Source organism: Danio rerio, chromosome 23 (assembly GCF_052040795.2).
Source record: "Danio rerio strain M-AB ecotype USA chromosome 23, GRCz13ab, whole genome shotgun sequence".
Lineage (NCBI taxonomy): Eukaryota > Metazoa > Chordata > Actinopteri > Cypriniformes > Danionidae > Danio > Danio rerio.
In genome coordinates, this window is record NC_141043.1 from 33,052,443 (window position 1) to 33,077,480 (window position 25,038).

The 25,038-nt window shown below is 36.7% G+C and overlaps 2 protein-coding genes and 2 long non-coding RNA genes across 43 annotated transcripts in view; 2 read left to right on the top strand and 2 right to left on the bottom strand.

Moving 5' to 3' along the window:
* The first annotated feature begins 1,816 nt into the window (after positions 1-1,816).
* Positions 1,817-4,721, top strand: uts2a (urotensin 2, alpha). The gene is given in 4 exon segments (NM_212848.3): positions 1,817-1,951; positions 3,497-3,610; positions 3,687-3,730; positions 4,293-4,721. Coding segments are annotated over 4 exon segments (378 nt in total). The 5' UTR covers positions 1,817-1,845; the 3' UTR covers positions 4,407-4,721.
* A 1,406-nt stretch (positions 4,722-6,127) lies between these two features.
* Positions 6,128-8,140, bottom strand: LOC137489186 (uncharacterized). Its single transcript, XR_015523746.1, has 3 exons — positions 8,082-8,140; positions 6,535-6,635; positions 6,128-6,266 (listed from the first exon to the last, which is right to left on the bottom strand). It is a non-coding gene; the product is annotated as an uncharacterized LOC137489186 (long non-coding RNA).
* Positions 8,141-10,958: 2,818 nt separating this feature from the next.
* Positions 10,959-25,038, top strand: part of LOC141380514 (uncharacterized) — a 90,501-nt gene continuing 76,421 nt past the window's right edge. Inside the window, exons 1-4 of the long non-coding RNA XR_015523747.1 lie at positions 10,959-11,192; positions 11,318-11,477; positions 11,634-11,765; positions 20,589-20,677. This is a non-coding gene — a long non-coding RNA (uncharacterized LOC141380514). The remainder of the gene's footprint in view (positions 11,193-11,317; positions 11,478-11,633; positions 11,766-20,588; positions 20,678-25,038) is intronic.
* Positions 14,469-25,038, bottom strand: part of camta1a (calmodulin binding transcription activator 1a) — a 641,759-nt gene continuing 631,189 nt past the window's right edge. For 15 of the 40 annotated variants that reach the window (XM_087307401.1, XM_087307375.1, XM_087307403.1 and 12 more), the window contains 5 exons: positions 24,144-24,387; positions 23,629-23,700; positions 20,886-21,085; positions 20,618-20,692; positions 14,469-15,049 (listed from right to left, as the gene is read on the bottom strand). In XM_087307401.1, the coding sequence (XP_087163527.1) occupies positions 14,986-15,049; positions 20,618-20,692; positions 20,886-21,085; positions 23,629-23,700; positions 24,144-24,387 (655 nt within the window). In that variant the 3' untranslated portion in view covers positions 14,469-14,985. Of the gene's footprint in view, positions 15,050-17,894; positions 17,949-20,617; positions 20,693-20,885; positions 21,086-23,429; positions 23,451-23,628; positions 23,701-24,143; positions 24,388-25,038 lie in introns of all 40 variants that reach the window. The other 25 variants (XM_087307400.1, XM_087307376.1, XM_087307405.1 and 22 more) reach the window with 8 other exon arrangements.

Sequence of the window (25,038 nt, forward strand, 5' to 3'; positions counted from 1 at the left end):
CAGCAGATGCCCTTCCAGCTACAACCCATCCCTGGGAAACACCCTTACAAGTGGAACACCCAGATGAAACCTATGTGAACATGGGAGAACATGCAAACTCCACACAAAAATGCTAACTGACCCAGCCGAGGCTCAAACCAGAGACTTTCTTGCTGTGAGACAACAGTGTTACCCACTGCTCCCCCACATTCATTTTCTTGTCGGCTTCGTCCCTTTGTTAATCCAGGGTCGCCACAGCGGAATGATTTGCCAACTTATCCATTAAGTTTTTACGAATTATCCAGCAAGTTTTTACGCTCTTCCAGCCGCAACCCATCTCTAGGAAACATTACACACACACTCATACACTACGGACAATTTAGCCTACCCAATTCACCTGTACCGCATGTCTTTGGACTGTGGGGGAAACCGGAGCACCTGGAGGAAACCCACGCAACGCAGGGAGAACATGCAAACTTCACACAGAAACGCCAACTGAGCCGAGGATCGACCCAGCGACCTTTTTGCTGTTAGGCGACAGCACTACCTACTGCGCCACTGCATCGGCCTGCTCCACCACATATTATACATTAAGTTATATTATATTATATATTGTAATAGTTTGTTTGTTTTTGTCCATAAAAAAAATAAAATCATAAAATGTAACCATAAAATAATCATCTTTTCACCATGTGCACATTTATCCAGTCCAACAAAAAAATATAGCAATAAGATTAAATCACCATAGACGATTAATCAATGATTGTGGCAAATATTCCAGATCATCTTTTTGCTTTATCTTAGGCAAGGTTCACACTTCCATGTGTTCTACATGTACGGTGTATTGCACCAGACTAAATGACACACTCTAAAAAATGTTGTGTTGCTGTAAACCAACATTGGGTTTGTCCATATTTAACCTATTGTCGGAGTACAACAACCCAGCATTTTTGGAGTGTGCCATTTAAGCTGGTGGACTACACTGTTTATGTAGGAGTGCTATTCACTGTTTTTTAGAGTGTGTCATTCAACAACCCAGCATTTTTTCAGTGCCATCAGTTTTTTAGTTTTTAATTAACAACGTAATTCAAGAACATAAATTGATCAGCTTCTTTTCTGAATATTGGGGGATAATATCTGATATTGAACACAGCCTAGCATTGCAAATTGTTATTTTCTTTTTGAAACTGTTTAATGCTGGGAGCAATACATGCAAACAAACGCCTCATGGGATCAATCTTTCATATATAGATCAACAAGTGCAGTAAAACTGAGTGACGCACAGTATAATGCGTCTGCTCTGTCTGATTTCACTCCAAGCTTTTATAAATGTCAAATGTGCATTGCTAATATGACTTCACCAATGGATGATAAACAAATGTGTTGCTGATTCAAATGTGTTGAATCTCAAGTTTATATTCCCGATGCTCTCCACTTTTATCACCCCAATTGATATAATGTTGACAGGATCAGTGTTGCAGCCAGAATCCCCAGTAAAACCACTTTACCTATGCATCAGTTGTGAAATATACTTCCATCTTTTTCAGTATAAAAGGCCTACATAAAAGACAGCTGACACGTTCATAAAATAGTCTTTTATGCGTCGTGGAGTAAATAGAAGGACATTTGCACACCTGTGTTCCCCGATTTACAAACTCAGTAAAACAGGTCAATGAGATTCAAAGGTGATAAAGCCACTGCGATCCCGATTTATTCATGGATGCATTAATGCAATGGGATCTAAATGTGAAAATAAGACGTTCAATAAAAACGTGGCATTCGTTATGATTGGTAGTGTGGGGTATATAAGATGAGAGAGTGTCTGTGGAGCTGATTGACCTGACAGGAGCTGGAGCCGCTGTAGAGATGATCTGTAAGCTGTTTGTGTTCTGCTCTGTGCTCCTGCTGTCCTGCAGTCTCCTCTCTGCTCATCCCGTTACAGACACTGCTGAAATGACCAACATTGGCCCGGGTGAGTGCTCGCACACACAATCAAGCAGAAGATTTGTCAGGGTTAGGGTTATGCTTTTCTTCTTTCCCCCTATATGGTGTATGTTTTAACTAATGTATTTTTTTTTTCATGGGCATTAAAGGTCAATTCAGCAAACCAGAATATATTTTAATATACACTTATATTTAAATATATTTAGATTAATGTTGTTACATGTTTACACATTTAAAATAATAATAATAATAATAATAATAATGAAATTAGGAGTAGTAAATTGGATAAATATATCAGAATATTATACATTTAAATATGAAATTATATTTTATTTTTTATTTATTACTATAAAATATTATTTATTATTAATATTAATAAATAATGACTATATTTCCACCAACATATTAATTTGGGTGTACACATTTTTGGGCCGTGATCCTTTTAAAATTTTTGTTATATCATTTTCAGTTTTGGCTTTGGTACTGACTAATCTAATGTATATTATAAAGCATCCAATAGAAAATATTTAGTAAAAAGCAAGATTTGTAAGGTATCCTCATTTATGCTGAGCTAAAGTATACGGTGCTCAATTATGTCCAATAATAATACAATTCATTTCTTATTATTATATGACTCTTTTTCTAAATCAACAGGAACATCTCCATATTATAATTGCATTGTTTCTCTATATGTTTATAACTATATAATAATAATAATATATTTAATATGCAATCTAATATTATCGAATGCATTATATAAATTAAATATTTTACCATCACATATAAGACTAAAATGCCAAAATTTATGGCATTACAGTTCAATTGGATCTAATAAATAATTTTATAAATATTATTTTAAAGTTACATGTGAATGATTGTATTGGTGAACTTTATTACTTGCATCTTACATTGCTTTTGTTCACTGTTTTTCACTGACATTACCAGACTTGATGTATATTCAGCAGAGACATAGTCTACTACTATTCGACAAGCAGACAAGATTGTTTCAGTGCACAAATTAAAACAATGAATGAGGACAGTGTAGTAAATGATTATGAATAGTTAATTTTGTAATGATGAAATGGAGTGTAGTTATGGTAATTACTTTTTATGTAAAGTAATGCGTACTTAAAAAAGTAAGTTACGTTACTTTTGAGTTAAGTTTGAGTTACTTTTTCTGACCTGACTGAGGCTTGATCTCTTTTACTTACAGGGTATTCTTAGAAGACATTTTCATTTAATGACACTGTATAACCTACACCTATATTTACCTTTAAAAAAATATAACAATGTTATCTTCTGAGAACTTCCTGATGCTTTACATGCTCATTTTCGCAGTGTAATTCAACGCGATTACACACATTTTAATTCAGCAAGCTATTTATAAAAGCGTAATAATTACTTTAAAAAGTAACTGGAGTTAAATTATTTTTTAAAAAGTAACTCAAATATTACTTTTTAAAGTAATGTGTAACTTTACTCATAACTTAGAAAAGTAATATTATTACATAACTCGCGTTACTAATAATGAGTTGCCCAATCACTGATTAAATGTGTGTGATTGGTGTTGTAGATTCAGTGGAAGAGGCCGGAGGTGTCAGTATGGATGATTTCTCTGTATCTGACCTCACTGATGTCCTGCAGAGGGCAGCAGCCGCAGCACATTCACCACTGCTCAACAGAGACAGTGAGATTCCATCTGACACACACATACACAAACACACACGCTTTCACTTTTAATACTCATAATGTTTCTTTCACAGGTATCAAAATGTCTGGGCAGATTTCTAAAGACGCTCTTAAAGAGGTAAATAAAGCTGTCACAGCGGACAGCTTGATGTCAAAACGACATAAAAAACAAAGTTAAAAGTGCAAATCGATTTGATGTCAAAACCTTGACGTCCATATGACATCGACATTTTATAATATATTAATAGTAGTAGTAGTATTTTATACATTTTATAATAGTAGGAATAGTATTATAATAGAAGATTTTTTTTATTGATAGCTTAAGTTGCAAATTACAAATTGACACTATCCATATGCATGTAAACTCTTGATGTTAAAGTAGAATTCAAATTGGCATCTAAAATTGGGGTAAAAAAAAAAAACACCTAAACAGAACAAGGCGTTATTTTTTTATAGCAGTGTTAGATGTCAATTTGATGTCTGTTTTGACATCAATTTAGTCAACTGACATCCAATCGATTGGCATTTTTGATGATTGTTTATTATTATTTTTTTTCTTTTGACATATTTTCTGATGTTGTTTTTGACAAGTTGTTTTGACAAGTGCCCACTGAGGTGCTCATGAGAATTATCTTCGTAAAATACTCTTTACATGTGACCAACAGCCTGTTTCTCTTCAGTTTCTGCTGGAAAAGCCATATCGCCTGGTTCCTCCCAGTGGTCTTTTGGGGAGCAGAAGGCAGTTCAGAAAGAGAGGTGGCGGTGCAGACTGTTTCTGGAAATACTGTGTTTGAGACATTCACCACACACTCCACGCAGTCACAGGGCTTTTATAGACTTTCCAACCACTCTGGACTCACAATTATACAACAACACAAATGCAAAATGTACAAGACAAAGTTACAGACACATGCAAAAACTTGTAATGTAATGTAAAATATCTGCCCATTTCTTTTCTACACACATCTAGCTTTTAATGCATCTATGCATTTTTACTGAGATCCAATATTGAAATACTTCATTGCCAATACTATCTTTACAGAAGAGAGCAACAGCCGTGTGTTATAAAGCGTGAAACTCTAAATAAATGCCAAAATAAAACAATAATAAAAATTTCTAGAGTTCATGAAGTTATTCCTATTCCAAACTGACTTCCCCGGTTTATATATATATATATATATATATAAAAAAAAAAAAAAAAAAAAAAAAAAAAAAAAAAAAATATATATATATATATATATATATATATATATATATATATATATATATATATATATATATATATATATATATATACTAGCTATGTTTATTTTATTTGTTAAGCAGAGAGCATGCAGGAGAGTGTAAACCTTATGCAGTAGCTTTGAGTTCATTCAAACATTGTGAGATGGATACTCAAATGATGACTACTCTTCAACCTCGGAGGCTGGACATCCACTTAGATGGGGATGACAGACGGTATCTAGATCCATCTACAGATTTACTGAACACAGAAATAAAGTAAAAAGTACCATTAGCATTGTCATATAAATCTCTTAGTTTTAAAAACAAACATTATTTTGGTCAGGTACGGCACATTATGTATACTCTAAGGGTATGTTCACTTGGTTTAGCATAGTTAAATGAAAAGTATTCTGTGATTGATTCACTATAACCTGAACATTGGTGCACATTTGGTCCAAACATATATGAAACATTTCTATTCCACAAAAGTTTTTTATTTATAGAGCAAAAATGCTATATAGATTATTACAAATTATTATAAAACTACTATTCTAACCTATTATTATAAAAAAACTAAGAATTTTGTCACACTAAGAAAAGCAATGTTATTTAAAAAAACATATCAATAAAAATATTGATCTTTTTAAGTAATTTCGTACTAGTTACAGGAACCCAGTAATAAGAACTAGTTATAATTGTCCTAGTTGTATTCATATAATATAAGTGTAATCAAGTGCTCCATTCAACAAAATCAACAGGCAAAGAATGTAGGATGCGATCGTGTTTTCATTATTAGTTTTATAGCGATTGAACTTAACCTGTGACTGAAGCTGCAAAAAAGTTGGAGTAAATCACCTTTGACAAAAAAAATAAAAAATACTGAATATGAAGGCAATAGGTGAATTCCTTTATGAATGTTAATAGAACCTGTAAGTCTTGTAACTTCGTAAATAATGTAAACAAGGCATATTTATATTACTGTAGTTCCTATTGTACTGGATCAGACCCTGCCCTAAAGTAGTAGGAGTTATTTTAGCTCCCTTAATGTTGTTTTTTGGGACTGAAATAACTGAATAACTTATAGTTATTCTAATAGTTCTAATAGTCACTAATAGTTCTAGGAACTATTACTGTATTTCTGTAACCTTCATTTTTAAAAATTTAAAGCATAACAGCCTATAGTGCCTTTTAAAAAGCATGCTGCTGTTGTATTACAGTATGTGTATACTGCATAAGAAGAGCAGATGAGTGGTTGTTTACCTGCTGTGGACTCTTAAAGGTAAAGCTCTATGTACTGATACTCCTAGACGTGGCAAGTCTCTCTTCTCCAGATCTGCAGTATCAGACCACAAGACAGCAGGAGAACCTGTGTCCAGCTCTGTGTCCTCCTGTCCATTCACTGCAGACATTGCTCTGAGGAGATCTAGCATCTAACACATAAGCACGCAGGCGCACACACACACACACACACACACACACACACACACACACACACACACACACACACACACACACACACACACACACACACACACACACACACACACACACACACACACACACACACACACACAACGACTATTAAAGGTAGTCCAATACTCCATGAACAGGCCATAAACAAAACCGGATGAATAGGCAGTTCCTTATCTTTATGACTGAATGGCAATACTTGAGAAATCAATAGAGAAGTGTCTTCACCTCTCTGACAGTGTCAGCAGTGTCTACAGGCTGACTGTCTGTCCACAACACACACAGCAGCAACAGACTGACAGACACGCTCAATAAACCCTTCATCATATCTGGAAAACAGCACACACTCACAGTTAGGCACAAATTAGGAGGAAAATAAGGTCTCAAAAATATCCTTATAATAATTAAATGTAAAGAATTACAGTTGAAGTCAAAATTATTAGCCCCCCTGGATTATTTATTTTATCTTTGCTATGATGACAGTCAATAATATTTTACTAGGTATTTTTCAAGACACTTCTATACAGCTTAAAATGACATTTAAAGGCTTAACTAGGTTAATTAGGTTAACTAGGCAGGTTAGGGTAATTAGGCAAGTTATTGTATAACGATGGTTTGTTCTGTAGACTATCGAAAAATACATAGCTTAAAGGGACTAATAATTTTGACCTTAAAACGGGTTGAAAAAATTAAAAACTGCTTTTATTCTGGCCGAAATAAAACAAATATGATTTTTTTCTAAAGGAAAAAATATTATGACATACTGTGAAAATTTCTTTGCTCTGTTTAACATTATTTGGGACATATTTAAAAAAGGGAAAAAATGGAAAGGGGGCAAATAATTCTCACTTCAACTGTACATAATAAAAAAGGAAAGTCAATGAACTAGTTTTAAAACAATAATAAAAAACAATGATAAATATATATTATATCAGAAAAACTAATGCAATAGAATAAAATAATAAAAACAACTGGTTTTATACAATTAATAACCATTGAGCAACTATAAACAATAATTTGTTGTATATATTAACAAGAAAATTTGTATAAAAAGTGGACATTTAATGTACATTTATATAAACACACACACACACACACACACACACACACACACACACACACACACACACACACATATATATATTTATAATATGCTATGTACTTGCATAATAAACTGAAAATCTCTCTCTCGCTGTACAGTGCTCATCATATATAAGTACACCCCTCACAAATCTCTCATTTTTAATAGGAAGCTAAACAATATTATATTTGTGCATATACATTAGATTACTTAGTACTGAAGCCAAATCTGAAGCTTATCTAACAAAATAACTTACGATAAGGCTCCAAAAACTAGTACACCCAAATTTATATGTTATAGAAAAATATTAAATACAAATAAAAAAAAAGTAAAAATCAAAGAGAAGCAAAAATTATGAAAACATTTGTTGAAATAAATTCAACTAAGTAGGTTGTCATTTTTTCCCCAATATTTTGCTTGAATTTAATTGTATCATCTTTTAATTTCTAAATATGTTTGCTGACTAAAATATTATTTTAATAAATATATCTGTTTAATAAATCTGTTTTGTTTAAATGCACCAGTATGCATTGCCTGTATTCACTGAGAAATTGATAAAAATATTCATTTTCAAAATAGGGTGTACTCAATTATGCTGAGCACTGAATACATTCTGACATAGTAATTAGCACAGTAATAAAACAAAAGCGAAATGTTTATAAATATTTTAAAAGACAAAGACTATGTTCTTTACCTGCGCAGCTTCCAGCGATTCCCAGGTGGATCTGGTTGTGCAGAACACTGCGTTACACTGAGCCTAAAGAGTCTTCTCCACAATTTATATCCTCAGAGGAGCCTGAGCAATAACCTTGTGTTACCTGGTCCATAAACCCTGCCAGGAACTGACCCCATCACTGCCCCCTCCTCTGGCCTTAATAATACAGAAAACATGCCTCTTCAGCACCAACACAAACGCACACACTGCAGTCATTTACCGTCATCATCAACTATTATTACAGGCTATCAAACAAATACCTTTCCTGAACAACCTAACTGACCATAAGTTTAATGACTCACTCCGAATAGAAGTCCAAGGACAACCAGGAATAATAAAATGTTTCAATTTAATCAACATTTACTTCTCCTTATGGAATTCAAACAGTAATCTATGACAGGATGCAGTGTGTTGCAGTGACCAGAAGATGACGCAATTGAACCAAAGGTTCGGTTTATTCTAAAAATTTAAAAGGTGATTTACTCACCCGTAAGTCGCCAAAAGCTCTACTTTCATTCATCTTTTCTCACAAGGTAGGTATTTTATAGAAATATGATAGACCCTCCATTAAATGCCTATTCACCCCAAGGCCTGACGCTCAAAAAGTTAATTAAGAGATCAAAAATTAAAAAAAAAATGAATAAATACCGGTTTCCAAATATTCTAGATAGACGGGATCGATTTACAAGACTACCATACATCGTTAAATTTGATTTAAGCGTTTATTCACATAGCTATAAAGAGAGACGTGTGGTCAAATCACCAAAGAGAAACCGTTGATTTTCTCGAGGTTTTCCCGCCAGTTTTTATGAAACGGTTTCAGTTGTTGATAAAAATGGCCTGTGGAAAACAAACCTTGGCCAGCTTGGACTCTTTGCAAAGGTAAACTGCACACATTTATGCCTTAAGGCTGTTAAATTGCCTACTTAGGCTATAAAAAGTACTTTTAAAAATGATAACCTTGGAATTATGCTTTCATATTGGATGTTTCTAATGGTTGTAAAAAAAACATTGAACAAAATGCTTCCTTATCATTTATCAACAATACCAACATGTTGCATTAATGTATTAATTCAAAATTGCAGGATATTAAATTGAGAAAAAAATAATTACTTTATAAAAACTGTTATTGGGATTTGCTTAACTTTAGGCTAACTGTTAGCTTCCATGCAGTGGGTTAATGTTAAAACCAAAACACAATAGAAAGCTTTAAAACATTGTGGTTTAAATGGCTTATAGTTGGTGGTATTTGTAGAACTAACTTATTTGCTGGTTCTATACCCACATACTGTAGCAATATCTCTCTGGCCCACAATCACTTTTTGATTGGCCCAGAGGACCAAGTCTGGCTTCCAGAAAATGGCTAATCATGGACCATAACTGGTTCAAGTCTCAGCCAAGTTAAAATCCATAACTGAGTCTGAACTGAGCCAGATATGTTGGTGTGTCATGACTGCAATGAAATTGATAATATTTTTCTTGAGGCAACCTGATTGGTAGAATTTTTTTTTCTTTACTCAAAAATAATTTAAATGTCTTTTAAATGTGGGTCAAGAAAGGCCAAACTTATGTGGCCCACATACCAAGCTTGGGCCAAATACTATATTTGACTTCTTGCCCAAGTTTTGTGTCATTTAGTTTTGCTACTATTTTTTAAAACATCATGGCCTGCTATTTCAGTCATGCAAGCAATGCTATACCTCTATGAATGTTGAAATGCAACATTCATATTTGGACAAAACTCAAACATGTTTGCTTGTTGTGTGAGAATCACAGAGCTTCTACTAGAGTTGACTCTTAGCCTCTTATGCATCAAACAGGTATTAGTGAATATCAGTTTATGGTCATTGATAAGTGTACAGTATATGTAAATGAAAAACTTAATAGCTCTTTTTTATAAGACTTGAGGTGTTTTCCATTTTGCAAAACAATTTTATTATGTACTATTTACATACTAAATAGTGCATAAAGTAGAATGTTGGACATTTAATCCCATGGAGGAGGGTTGGGCTTTCAGATTTATGCAGCAGTGACAAAATAACCTTAAAGTAAGTTTCTATTCTAGATAGCTGAGTGTAAATAGGTGTGTAAGTGCTTAATGAATTGTGTGTTATTTGGGACTCAACTTTAGATTCAATCACTTGAGTTTCACATGCATTTTTTTAATATCTCTGAAGTGTGAAGAAACGTAAAACGTCGTAATCTGAGATTTCATTAAAATATCTTCATTTGTGTACATTTTGGGTGGCAAAATAATTTAAATACCATTAGTTTAGATAATCTTTAAAAAACATTCAAACTTCAAGTAAAGACAAGCGTTTCTTAAGTTTTTCCCCTTTTATTATTTTACAGCAGAGAGAATATAAAGCATTCAGAAAACATCTTTCATATTTTTAAGGGCAATTCAAAACATTTTGCATGGCTTCAGCAGCTGAATTCTCTTTTTTAACATATCCATCGATTCAGTGACTCTTTAACATGCAGTTACAAAAATAAATTGCTCAAACCAGGGGGAAGGAGGAAAAACAGAGACATTTAGAAAAAAGAAGAAACAAACAAAAAAAAAAATCAGGGTTTAGTAGGAAAGGAAAGGGCTACATAATTGGGAAAGACACAGAGAAAAGACAGCTAGAGAGGAGAGGAAAGTAGATCTAACACTAGTTTAACATGCAAAGTGTAGAGAGCCCCAAGTGTAGCTTGTAATAAAGACAGGGCCGCTATTTTCTGGGTTTGAAAGGGATGAAAACGTGCAGCTCCATGAAGGGTGTCGTATAAGCACTGTCCTTAAACTACTGCATTCTAATCTCACAATACTGGCATTTGCATAAGAGTAAGTCAGCTACGTGTGTCCAACAGATCGCTGTCCCCATTAGGTCTACACAGGTCTCCACTTCAGGAATTGCTTATTGCTCTGTGTCCATGAGTGGTGGTGGTGGGTGTTTTCTAGGGCCCTGTTCTGCCCTTTTCTAAAGAACGGATGCGCACGGAAAGGCAGTCTCTGTCTCTTGGTGACATGACAAACAAAAGTGGATGAGGTATCTTCTGTGGGCTGAGCTGCGATACCATTAAAATGAACCCATATGCAACCAGGTGAGGTTACCGTCTTGCGCTAATAAACTACGGCTGTCCTGTTGAACGTCTACATCTATGGCTATATGATGACGGTGAAAATGAATCAATCTGAGCAGCACTTTTGATTCTTTATTGTGATACAGTATGTCCACGGCAGTGACTATAGGAACCGGAGAAGCTGCGCTGAACTAAAACACATCCATGCGTATTTACACTAGCATTCGTGTAGACCTGCTGCATTCCAACGGGCTCTTATACAACAGCAGCAGTGAGTGCCGCTCTTTCAACAAATGGGGAGCGAAGGTACGCCAACTCAGCTCACATAGTTGATTTAAAAAAAGGCGAACAGCATGACATGTTCAGAATCACAGTAATTTGATCAGGACAGTCTGGCTCATTTCCCAATAAGCAGCAACTAAATCTCAAGTGACCTGCTCTACTTCTTCCCCTTTTCTCCAGTTTGGCACCTGAGTTAAGATACAAAAGTGAACCCGACGGATTCACACCCGAGGTTTCAACTGCACTAGTGCCATGGACACTTTAACGTGGATAGATATGGACACAGTTCTGAGGCGCGTCTTTTCTTATGAGGTACGCAAGTTTGTTTTTACCTGTTTCTGCGGTGGAGGAGTTGTGAAGGAATGGGAATGGAAAGTGAAGTGAAACTCAATTCCAAAACGAAAGAGAAAGCCAAATTCTATTTGGAAAAAAATATATTCATGCTGCCCCTGTAGCCCTACAGAAAAACCACATGAGTGTGAGATCACACCTGAAATGGAAATTTTGGAACATGTGACCTCGCTTTTTCCCCCCACGATAAAATATTACAAAATCAAACATTTCACTTGTGATTTTAACATGTGGTCTCACTGCAGGGGTAAATGTTTTGATTTCTTGTACTGTAAAGTTACGTTTCAAAGCCCTCTCTCTGGTGAAATGTCTGCAACCCATGAAACCAGCTGCTTTACAGAACAATATTTCTTCAACAAGTCTACCTGACTACCAAATCTACAAAAATAAGCATGCTTTGGGTGCTGTTTCAGCCACCCGGTTATCTATGTTACCCATGCAAGCATAATAAGACTCGAGTTGCCACCGCAGTGCATCAGCTGACAACCTAAACTGCTACCGGAATGATGAATGCAAGGCAAGAACCAGCCGGACTGAAATCTGCAGTCCTCGCGGGTTCATCTGGCAGTTCCAATAGAGGACGTGAGTTATGACGAAGCCATAAAATCCTGGTGTGGTAAAATGCAAGGACAAAGAAACAAGTACCAAACGGAAAAGAACCAAACAAAACGCAGACTGTAATTCACTTCTCACTAATGCCAGTCTCTTGCAAAGCTCACATGCAGACTGACACGGCTCGCTGGATTTAGAATACGATCAGGCACTTCCAACACAAGAGAACATTTAGGTGACAATCTATTGACTCAAATACAAAAGAAGCATTTCGACATGAGGGGAAACTGAAATACACACATTTCTAGTGCATCACTTTCAGGAATACTTTCTCCTTTTTCCAGAGCCACGACAACACCTGCTATTAAAAGTACCGCGGCCCCATTAAAACAGATTGATCTTTGGAGGTATGACGCCAATGTTTTAGCACCAAAAGAATAGCATTTACATGCATAACAGGGAGCCTACTGTAATCTTTCTGTGCACGTGGTTATTTCAGCGTCACGTTCAACTCACAGGGTGTTTTTTTTGCACGCCTCGCTGAAGTAGACTTACTTAAAGCTGCTGTAAGGTCCATTACTTCTGCATTCATCACAGGAAAACATTTGTATATCATTTCACTGACAAAAAAATACAAAAGTATTTGGGCTTATGAAGCACGAAACTAACAAATATACAAATAAACCAAACACGATATGTGAAATACACCTTTCTTCTTGACCGGCTGCGTTCAACGGTTATGCAAGTGAGTCACGTTTTACCATGTGATTATCTGTTCAGCAATGAATAACTTCCTTTAAGCAGTAGCATTCACATTACTTGGCACCGTTGGCAAAAAGATTCTTGGTAGCCCCGAAAAACAAAGGAAACAAACAGATGTAAACATAACCTAATGATCATTTTGCCTTTTTCTCCTATCTCATAAATACAGTATTTCATAATCGCAGGAAGGTCATGCTTTAGCAAAATGTTCTTCTCAAGAACATTCAAAGTAAAATAAAATACTCTTATAGTGAAATAGTTTTACAGAGCATAGCCACTAATGCTTTTGAACTCTTTTTTTTTTTTGTATCTTCGTTTTTGTCATGCACATACAGTAGCTTGACTTTATCCCAGGTATTTACATTATGTACAAACGATACAACCATACTTCTTAGGCATTCAAACAAAACTATACAAATATTCAGGTTTCGCCGCTAATCTGTTTTGATCCCTTTCAATGAGTAAAATAATATATTTCTAAAATACAATCCCGCTTAGATAAATGTGTTACTTTACGTACCGGCAACCCTCTTTATATACAGGAACCGCTCAGTTGTCAAAAATATGGATTTGTCTAACCCCGAGTGTGGAGACCTTTCAAACAGTGTCAAAGATAAAGACATGTCTGTTACCCTGATGAAGGCAGACTTCTGCCGAAACGCGTTGGTTTTTAGAGATCTAGCCATGTGAATAAAGGCTTTTTAATTTTTTCACTTTACTCGAGTGCCTTGGACTGATTCTTGTTGCAGATTTGATGAATCCCTTACCCAAAGAGCACCGACCTTACATTTGAACTTACCCCAGAGCGCTTTTTGTTTTGTTTTTTCTGAAATATCAAGGCAATGTTTGCAACTTTCCCTTAGAAAACCTCATTATTTAGGCAAATAAAGGCTTTACCGATGACTATTTAACATTGGATTGACAACAGAAAGAATTACAAACGTGCCAATAGTAAAGGACGGGCAGAGGTGATGGCGTTTGGTGTCTCCAGTACATTCATGGAGTTGAAAAACAAAAGTGGCCTAGTTTCAAGCATGCGTAAGACAAGATCTGCCTAGAGCGATGTCTTGCTAACTTGGAATTGTTTCTAGTGGCTGAATATCATCAATTTGAAAATAGTTGTCGTATAGCTGTGTTATCCACACGTCTTGTTAGCAAAATAATTTCAGCATTTGACAGGTCACCCAAGCCTGCTTGTTTACCTTTTACATTCATTTGCAAGCCAGTCTCTCCTTGTGGCTAAGAGAAGACGGACAATCCTTAATGGACAGATTGGAAGTTTCTGATCAATTGCTCTGGCTGTGGAGAAAAGCGTGTACAAAAAACACTTCATCAATTATTCATCTTATCTTTTCTTTTTTTTTTGATAATTTTAACCACTAAACACATCTTGTCATCTTTTGAAAACACTCGGAACAGGTCCGGCCATGTTTCTGTGTTGACTCCATATATTTTGTCACCATCTTTCTATCTTCATTTATCCTCTTTCAACAAGCCACTGAAGAGCTGGGCTTCCCTTCTTCCATTTTTTTCCCTTTTTCAAATGAAACATTTAAATGCTCATCCAAAAATGACAAAAACAATCCTTTAAAAAGTGCAAAAAATGCCACGAAGCGAATGTTGTTTCTTCTAAAACAACGTCCTTTGAGTTTATTTTGATCCACAGCAATAGGCTCATTCCTTCGTAAAAGAAAAATAGAAGGAATAAAGAGATATGAAAAAATGCAGTTGTTTAGTAGCCGAAGTATCAGTCATACAGTAGTAGTAAGAGTTGCAGTGTTCTTGCTATTTTTGTGTTTTTTTTTCCTCTTGTAAAACGTCTCTGGTTGAAACCGAAAAACTGAAAGGAAGAGTCTGGAGAGTAATGTCACATTGTGAGGGAGCTCTTCTGGACGATCTCATGTTCCCTGGCCTTTCTCAATTCTCTCACTCTGAAAAACAAGACACACATTAGAGACACAGGTCAAACATCTCGCATCTCAAGACATTTGAGCATTTATTTCACAGAGCAGAGAAGGTCAGAACAAGCCCTGATTACGGGACCGTTTCTTTTTTTAGGTGTGGAATGCAAAAGCAGATATTTAGCAAAATGAAAAAGGATGGCTGTGCCTTCTTATAATGTGTTGTAGGGAAATAACACAGCTTGGACATTCTTCTAAACATCTACTTTTGTTCTCTACAGAAAAAAAGTCAGCTTTGGAACAACAGTATGAGTAGATGAATTCAAATATTATTGGCAGCACTTTGTTATAGTTCTGTTTTGCGTGTAAATATTATGTGCTTATTAAACTGGGTAATACGAAGGTTCTATGTCTAAACCTAACCTTATGCTTTGTAGTTACCTTGTGTGTGGTGTGGTGTGATGTGGAGAGACCCCTCACATGATTTTAAAATGCTTTGAGTGAACAGTATATGGCCATACCCAATAAATGTGCTATTAAAACACATTACATTAATTAACTTATATAACCCAGCACATTCGTAGTACAAGTACAGACGCTAAAAATATAAATACAACCAATTTTAGTATGTCTTTGCAAGATTTCTAAGCTCATTAAGACTGTAAAAATCATGTTATCATTATATTATTACGATGCAAAATACCTTTTCTCATACTAAAATGTGTTTACAGTAGATGTATTTATTCGGCCGCTTCAAATATAATCAATCGATTGAATAGGCGTTATCAGTGGTTATCAGCTGATAGATATGGCCAAGGTAGGGGGCTTCTGAGCCTACTTGTAGGCTCAGAAGGCTTTTATCATTCATCCACATGGTTAATCAGCTATAGATTACATATGGCTGCGACCGGAAGTTAACGAAAACTATTTATATTATTTATTAAAATTCCCATTAACTGTATTTTATCAACATCTACCCCTACCCTATATTTATCATCTGATATCCACTGATAACGGCCATTCAATCGAGTGATAACATTCGAAGCAGGTGATTTATTTCTGATAAGGTAAAGCAGCCACTACTCTAGTTTTCATCGTCAAATCATTCATCAGAGATCATACTTATATGCAGATTTGATAAATCTTGGATACAGATCTGCTGCCTAATGATTTTGTGGAAACCAATAAACATTTTTGAGTTTTTTTTTAATGTATAACATGTTCAAAATGTTTTAGGTTTTACATGACTTTTTTTCAGTATGAGATTTTTTTTTTTTAGCTGAAGTTGCGGTCTTTTGTGATTTGTAACATGCTAATAAATTCTTACATTTTCTTATGAAGAATAAAAATTGCATTCATCTTGGGTGGATTAAATGAAAATTTTTTAATATTTTGTTGTGCTATCCCTTTTATATTATATACAAAAATATAATAATAAAATATACAAGATTTTAAAAACAAATCCTGACCCAATCCCAGAACCAAACTTCTTCTCGAGTGTTATAGGTTTTGCATACTAATGAAGCATTTTTGCAGTAGATGTAGAAGTAGATGAAGCTTGTCTAAAATTAACTTGAGCTTTGCAGCTAAACTTTCTGTGAGCACAGAATTTGCAGTTGAGAAGTTTTGTGCTTTTAATGTTGTGCAGAGAATTAACAGAAAAAGAGGAGGTATGTATGGGTGCGGCCAACAGGGAGAACTAGAGAATGGTTGACAAGTGATGAATTTCACTAAACTCCACCTGTTAATATCAGCTGCCTATATAAGTTGAAGTCAGGAAATGAAAACTGTGCACACCTCCTGAATGTAACTCTTGCATTGCATTGAGGATATCAGATTTTTTTTAAATCAAATTATTCATTTGTATACAAAAAATTGCTTATGTGTTAAACATTGAAGAAAAACCTCTTGTTTTTTATTGAACATGAATGGAATTGATTAAATATTTCAACAGTAGTATTATAATTAAATGTAGTAATTGCATAATAAATGTTTTAAATGTAGTGCTATGATAAAACCGATTTTATAATAATATAATTTGTGTAAAAGAACAGTGTTCTGGGCAGCAGCTTCCTCTCAGATATTCACTGATGATTTGCCCCATTTTCCTCAACAGCCTCACCTTGTAAGTTTCTGAGCTAAGCAGATATATAGGACAAAAAGCTTAAAATAGTCTGCATTTCATTTAATAAAGAATCAGTCTGAAACCGTCTCATCTTTAACAAGAAACTAAAGCTGCCTGTAGATGATCCCGTCTACTTGTTCTTGCTCAAACATCTGTATGAAGTGTCTGAATGAATACAGGAGTCACATTATTATTCACACTATTATTTTTTTAGGACTATGAATTGCTTTTTGTACACACATAAATATGTTCTCAACAACCAAACATTTAAAAACAGATAGGCAGTCAGTTCCCACTGCAACATATGCAACAAAACAAACTTCAGTTGAATTAGTCAGAACACACAAACCAGAGAGGCAGCCACTTTTCTCTGGGTCACGTATTTCCCAGCATGCCTCATTATCAAAAGAGCAAGACTCATCATCACCATCATTATCATCATCATGCACATCATTTACACCAAACAACCCTCAGTTCTTCCGTCTATTTTATCTTAAGGAAAGCCGAATAATCTAGACAGGAGAAAAAGGTGCTTGTTTAATGTAGCGTCTTAGTGGTTAGTGTAGAGCAAGACACAACCCACATCCGCTGAGGGCCTTGATCTCAGTCATCTGTGCGTCCAGTTGCTAGCTCTCATGCAAGCAGGCATCAAGCAACGGTGATGGAGGAGGGCAAAAAGGGGGATGAAAGGGGTCTTTTGTGTGTGTGAGACGAGCAAGAGGAGGAAAGACAGAAAAAAGGGAGACATACTGAATCGCTGAGGCTGCACTCACCCGCTTGAATAGTCTATGGTCCATCAAGGGGCTTTGCATTAACAGCAAAACAACACCAGACAGCTATTAGCACACAGCAGATATCATGATGGAAAGAGGGGTGAGGAAAAAGGAGCCGAGGGAAGAGCAACCCTCACTAAACCACTCATCATGATTAGGATTCACACTTGATCAGAGATTAACACAAATGCTGATATCACAAAACAAGTTTTTTCAAGATAAATTAAAAAAATTGCATACCCAATTTGAAAAAGTCACCATTTGCCATGGCATTCAAACCTATTTGATTTTGAATCTTGCATAGATGGTCAAAAGAAATGTGCTAGGATGTTCAAGCCATATTACAGCCATATTAAAAGGGATAGTTTACCCCAAAATGAAAGCTACCTTATTTACTCTGGGGTCACCACAGCAGAATAAACCGCCAACTTATCCAGCATATGTTTTATGCAGTGAATGCCCTTTCAGCTGCAACCCATCACTGGGAAACATCCATACACATTAATTCACACACATACACTATGGACAATTTAGCCAACCCAATTCACCTATATCGTATGTCTTTGGACTTTTGGGAAAAACCAGAGCACCCGGAGGAAACCCACGCAAACACGTGAAGAACATGCAAACTCCACACAGAAATGCCAAATGACCGTGCTGAGGCTCGAACCAGGGACCTTTAGTTGTGTGGCGATTGTGCTACCCACTGCGCCACCGTGACGCCCCCTCATTTACTCACTTTGTTTTAGTTTTTAAGAGTTTCTTTGGTCTGTTGAACTGCTGTTGAACTTGCTGGCTATGATGACTTTGATTGTAGAAAAAAAATACTATGGAAGTCAATGGGTGCCAGCAACCATAATTAAACAAATATTTTGTGTTCAACAGAAGAAAGAAACTCTAATAGGTTTGGAACACGTGAAGGAGGAGTAATGATGGCTTGAAATATTTTTTTTTGGGGTGAACTATCCCTTTAAGTAATACTCCATTACACTGTTAAAAAATGATTTTCTTACTTAGACTTTTTTTTGCTTTGTTTCTGGTCTAATTATCTAAAAATTCTGAGATCAAAAAGCCTTTTCTAGCCAAGCAAAGCATGTTGTCTTGTTTTAAGAAATAAAATGCCACAATTAGCAGAGTTTTACCTTAAAGAGCCCCTATTATGGGTTTTTGAAAATGAGCTTCTATGCAGTGTGTAACACCGCACACTAAGTGAATAAAAACATCAGGTTTAAATCTGAAAGTGCACCGTGTTTAAAACTATTGATTCTTTAACAAAATAGTCAACTCAGAGTTGAATAAATGAATCGAGTTGGGTTCGGATTTTTTGCTTTAACGCATCGATGTCGATACCGTACATTACCAAATATGAAGTACCGGTTCCAGTAAAATGGGAACGCGCATTTCCCTTCAGACACTAGCATGATGGGAAGATGACGATCATCGACATCACAGACAGATGGAGATTCAGCTGCGGGGAATAAAGGGTTGAAGTTCATTTTCACAACAACACTATTATGTATGGGACTTTGTCAGACTTTGATAGGGACTTTGTCAGTAGCAGTTACAGTTCATATGGACCAGTTTCTTCTACCTCCGGATCATAACATTTAGGTGTAATTATAATTGTTGCCTCATTTTGTGTAGTTTACATAACATGTGTTAAATTGTGTGTTGTAAGTTGTAATCGCCCTGCATGGCTTGTAATCACATATTTATAATAGATCAGTGCTTGTTTTGTATCTCTCAAGTCAAATCTGTATGGGGCTGTTCACATATTGTGTTCAAAACCATGTTGAAAACGCGTCGAGTACTGAACTCGGGATCCTCTGCTGTTTGTCTTTGCTATCCTGAACTGTTTCTCACATGTGGGGCGCGGTCAATTTTCAAAATTGTTCAACTTTTGCCACTGTGTGGATTAATACTGAATGTGTGTCGTTGTTATTACTTGGGGTTGGCTTTAGTAGTGTAATATGCTGGTGTTTAACTGCATTGCTTATTGCATTCCTGCATTGGGCTCTCACATACTCTCTTCTACTTCATAACTGTGGGGACCAATCACAACAGACTGGGTCATCGAACCAATCAGCACAGATTAGATTCGTGCTAAGGAGGGGTTTGGAAACAAATGAATCTCTGAACGAAGTGTATGGGAGTCGTTAGGATAATTAGATAAATATAAACGGATATTTTAAGACAATGAAAGTGTTTTTTGATCTTGCGTGCGTATCAGACTGTTGTTGGAGACCCCTGAACCATAATATTACCATTTGTAATGCAAAATAGAGGCTCTTTAAAAAAAGCTAAATAATCTGCTAATGGAATACGCATAATAATTGTCTTTTTCCTTTCGGCATACAATCATTTTGCTGACCCTATTGGCAGATTATTTTGCTTGTTTTAAGGGAAAACTTAATTTTGAAACTTAATTTCTTAAAACAAGAAAATATGTTTTGCTTGTCTAGAAAAAGCTTCTTGATTTAAGAATGTTTAGATATTCAGACTACAAACAAGACAAAAAAAATCTAAGTGAAAAAAGCATTTTTTGCAGTGTATGAACTACTTTTTGCAAGCCTGTTTTCTGTTACAACTTCATCCATATATCCTCCAAAAAATAGAAAAGAGTGTCACATTTGCATTAATATCAGCAGTGTTTGATGAATGACATGTCCAGTAGGGGGCGATGTGGCAGTGGGAGAATACCTGTGGCGGCAGCGGCGTAGAAACCTCATGATCTTGCGGGCGGCCTGATCCTGCCTCTTGGTGAGAAGACTGCTTCTGAAACACAAACATCACTTTAAAACGTTTCATTCTGCATATTACATCTTGTACATGAATAAAATATTCTAAAGGGCAAAGCTCAGAACAGTATGGCTCTTGGGTGAGATTTATGAGAGCTGTTGGCTGACTGTGGAGCACTAAACGCCGTTGCAGTAAGGTTTGGATTGAGGAAGAGATATTTGGATGTTACCTGAGTTTGTGCTGGACCAGTGCCGCGGTGGCGGATCTGCGGGGAGGCCTGAGCCGGCCGAACTCTTTGTAGCTGCGGTAGCACTGCTGGATCAGTACGGCCGCCCGCCGGCTCTGCTGAAACTTTTTCTGCTCGTGGTAGCTGCGGAACTTACTCTGGATAAGGATGGCGGCCTGCGTCATCTTCTTATAAAGTGCATACTGATAAATAAACACATGGCGAAAACATTAATGACAGAAACGTAAATGCTCCCTATGTGACTGAGATTGGTTCATTTATTTTCTTTTCAGCTAGTCCCTTTACTGAGATTGGTTTATAAAGATAAGCGGACAATTGAGCCAAAAATAAATATTCGGTAATTTACGTTGTTCCAATAAGACAGGGGTGCCCAAACTCAGTCCTGGAGGTCCAGTGTCCAAAAAAAGTTTAGCTCCAACCCAAATTAGATATACATATACCGGCCACTTTATTAGGTACACATGTCCAACTGCTCGTCAATGCAAATTTCTTAATAGACAATGACATGTCAGCAACTCAATGCATTTAGGCATGTAGACATGGTCAAGACAATCTGCTGCAGTTCAAACTGAGCATCAGAACAGGGAAGAAAGGTGAACATTTGTTATAATCAAGGTATGCAGAAGAGCATTTTAGAGTGCACAACATGTCAAACCTTGAGGCGGATATAATTCGCACAGGTTCACCAAAATTGGACAATGGAAGTTTGTAAAAACATTGCCTGGTCGGAAGAGACTTGATTTCTACTGCGACATTCGGATGGTAGGGTCAGAATTGGGTGTCTACAGCATGAAAGCATGAATCCATCCTGCCTTGTATCAACGGTTGAGGCTGGTAGTGGTGGTGTAATGATGTGCGATAAAGCGTGAATCATCTCAGACTGATTTCTTGAACTTGACAATGAGTTCACGGTACTCAAATGGCCTCCACAGTCACCAGATCTCAATCCAATACAGCACCTTTGGGATGTGGTGGCATGGGAGATTCGCATGCTGCGTGATGCTATCATGTCAATATGGACCAAAACCCCTGGGGAATGTTTTCAGTACCTTATTGAATCTATGCCACAAAGGATTAAAGCAGTTCTGACGGTAAAAAGGGGTCCAACCCGGTTTTAGTAAGGTGTACCTAATAAAGTGTGTGTACATGAACCAGCTAATTAAGCTTTTACTATTTATACTAGAAGCTTCAAGGTTGGAGTTGAGTCAAGTTGAAGCTAAACTCTGCAGGACACCAGCGCCCTAGGAGTGTATTTCGGCAACCCTAAATATTTAGAATTTCACTGACTTGCACTGTAGCTTTATCTATATAATTCCAAATACAATAAGTCAATGGGAACTGAAAGTATGTTACCAGCATCCTTTCAAATATATTTTTTGCTTGTTTGGTGAATTCAGTTAAATAAATAAATAAATAAGTGTTTGAGATGACGTGAGGGGAGTAAATAATTAAAGGTTTTGGGTGTACACTTCCAAGTTATTTTGTTTTTTAATATTATTTACTTGGCAAAATTGCCAAGACTGACAAAGTTACAAGAATGAGCAGGGTTTTAGTGTTTGCAGTTCACTTATTTTAGTGTATTTTCCACAAAGAATTCTGTTGTGGCTTTTGGCTTATTTAGGCAAATACTGCATACAGTATTGAGCTTCTGTTGTGCCTTCAATACCTTTATGTTCCCCCGAGACACCTTTTCCAAAATATAAAGCCAGATATACGTATAAGATGACTTGCTGTTTCCGAAATTAAATAATCGACTTTTATATTGTTACTCTACTGAGGCCATTGCAGATGACTAAAATATGATCTAGAAAATATTGACTTTGCATCAAGTTCTACCCACTATGAAATGTTAGACGCATAAAACCTAAGGAGAAACTTTCCGTTTATTTATATAGTGCTTTTCTGAATGAATATCATTCCAGATCAGATTTAAAGTAAACCTAAACACTCAAAAAACCTCAATAACTCATTTTCCCTCATTTTTTTGTAGAGCCCTAGCAGCCCAATAGGGTTGTCATGCTTATTTTAAAAGCCCCTGATCATTATGCGATGTCCCTTGCTACTAATTTCACACTAACAGATATTTGACTGAATAGGATGTGGGTATTTGGTCTGCTGTCATATTTGATGGCACTGAGCTTCGAAAGACATCCTAATTTGTGTTATTTTCCTTTATCAGGATAGAGAGAGAGAGATAGGGTCTGAGCACAGTATCTAGCCCGGCTCCAGAGCACTTCCCCCTCAGATTTAAGTAGGAATCAGGTGTAATAGTGTGGATTTGGGGTGGTGGAGGGATGCTGCAGTCAAGAGTAAACAGAGGTTATGACATGTTTGACTGTTTATAGGGGTTTGGCCTTAGGCTGATTGAATAATAGAATGATTGTTAGTGATGGATTAGCCTCCTCAAAACTGACCGTGCTTCTTCTGTGTGAATCTCATTGTGTATAAAAGGCCATTTGTAATAAATACATTTTAAAATTCATCCAGAAAGAAGAAACTCTTTAAATAATGCAATAAATCTCTTACCTTCAAGGCTATCCATGTTAGCTTGCAAAGGGAAAAGAATACACTTGTCATGAATGCGAAACAGTGACATTGCAGCTCTGACAAATCTCCAAAAACAATTGCCACCACAGCAGGCCTCAAGTCTGGCTGATGCTTAACATATTAACCCGGCATCCAGCAAAGGTTGGAAAAGTCAAGTCGGAGCATCTTAAAGGATTACCTGCTTGTACTTCCTGTAACAGCGCTGAATGACAGCGGTGGCTACTTCCTGTTGCTCGCGCAGTGGCCGTCCCTGCGGGGAGAGAGGAAAGAGGGTTAGTCTGAAGAGAGGGCAACACTCGGGAGACGCCCATTAGGCTGTTCACTTACAGGAGAACAAAAGAGATGGAGAAAAGACACCCTTCTCTCTTAGCTACAGCTGGTGCTGAGAGAGCAGATGCCTCAGAGCACAAGCCGCCAGTTTGGCCAGCTGGCGAATCTTCGTGGAAACTCATTACAGGCAGCCACAGGAGGCAGCAATCGCTACTTATAAGCCAGGCCATGCGCTGGTTAAGCCACCTTACCCATGCTGAAGCTGTGGGGACTGACTACTCTGTGTCTGTGTGTTTATGGAATCAGACAAAGCAGGAAAGAGACCCATGTTTGTTCCTACCGATACCCGTGAATAGCCGTTTACATCCTGTCTCTATTCACACATCAACACTAGTGCGTGGCACCCGATCCCCTGACCTGTACCTTGTACTTGCGGAAAGCAGTCTGCACCAGCCGTGCGGCTTCGTAGAGCTCCCTCTGCTCGGGGTCGGACAGTGTGAGCTGGGCAAGCTCTCGCTCCACTTTGCTGTTGGAGGCTCTAAGAAACTCACTCCACTCGGCCGGAGCAGGCAAAGTCGGCTTCTCAAACGGGCCTTCACGCATGGGCGAGTTACCCGGGCTCAGGCTAGGGTTGGAGGGAGGGGTCAGGGGTTCACTGTAAATGGGGCTGTTTAACAAAACACACACATATGCATATATGAAGTTAATTAAAGCATGTTTTGTTTTCCTCTTAAAAGGGTCATGAACTGCCTCAAGGTTTTAAGTCCAACTTTTTGAATAGGCTTAGCAGAATGTAAACTTTGAAGTAAAGGCTTACTGGCATGATGGGCACATTTAAATATTTTGTAAAAGTCTCCTAGAGTTAAAGAATTGAGTTTTACCGTTTTTGCATCTATTTAGCTAATTGAGCACTGTCAGCTTAGCTTAACATATATCACCAAATCGGAATAGACCATTAGTATCTCACTCAAAGTATAAAAGTGTATCTTTTAGAGTAGAGTATTTTTTTTTACCTTTTAGAGTAGGTCCCTATAAACAAGTTCTGAAGCACTACTGTTCACATCATTCTACATTAGTGGTCCTCAACCACCGGGCCGCAGACCGGTACCAGTCCATGGATCAATTGGTACCGCGCTGCACAAGAAATCATTAATTATTTTCTTTTTTTATTTTTGAGTCTGAACAATCTTTTGTTTTGAAAAATATTTTATTTTGAAAATGACAGTATTCTCTCGGTTGCATCTTGGTCACTTCAGCACCCAAATTTAACCCACAAACTGCCAAGGAAAGGACCCGCAATGCATTTGTCAACAAATCA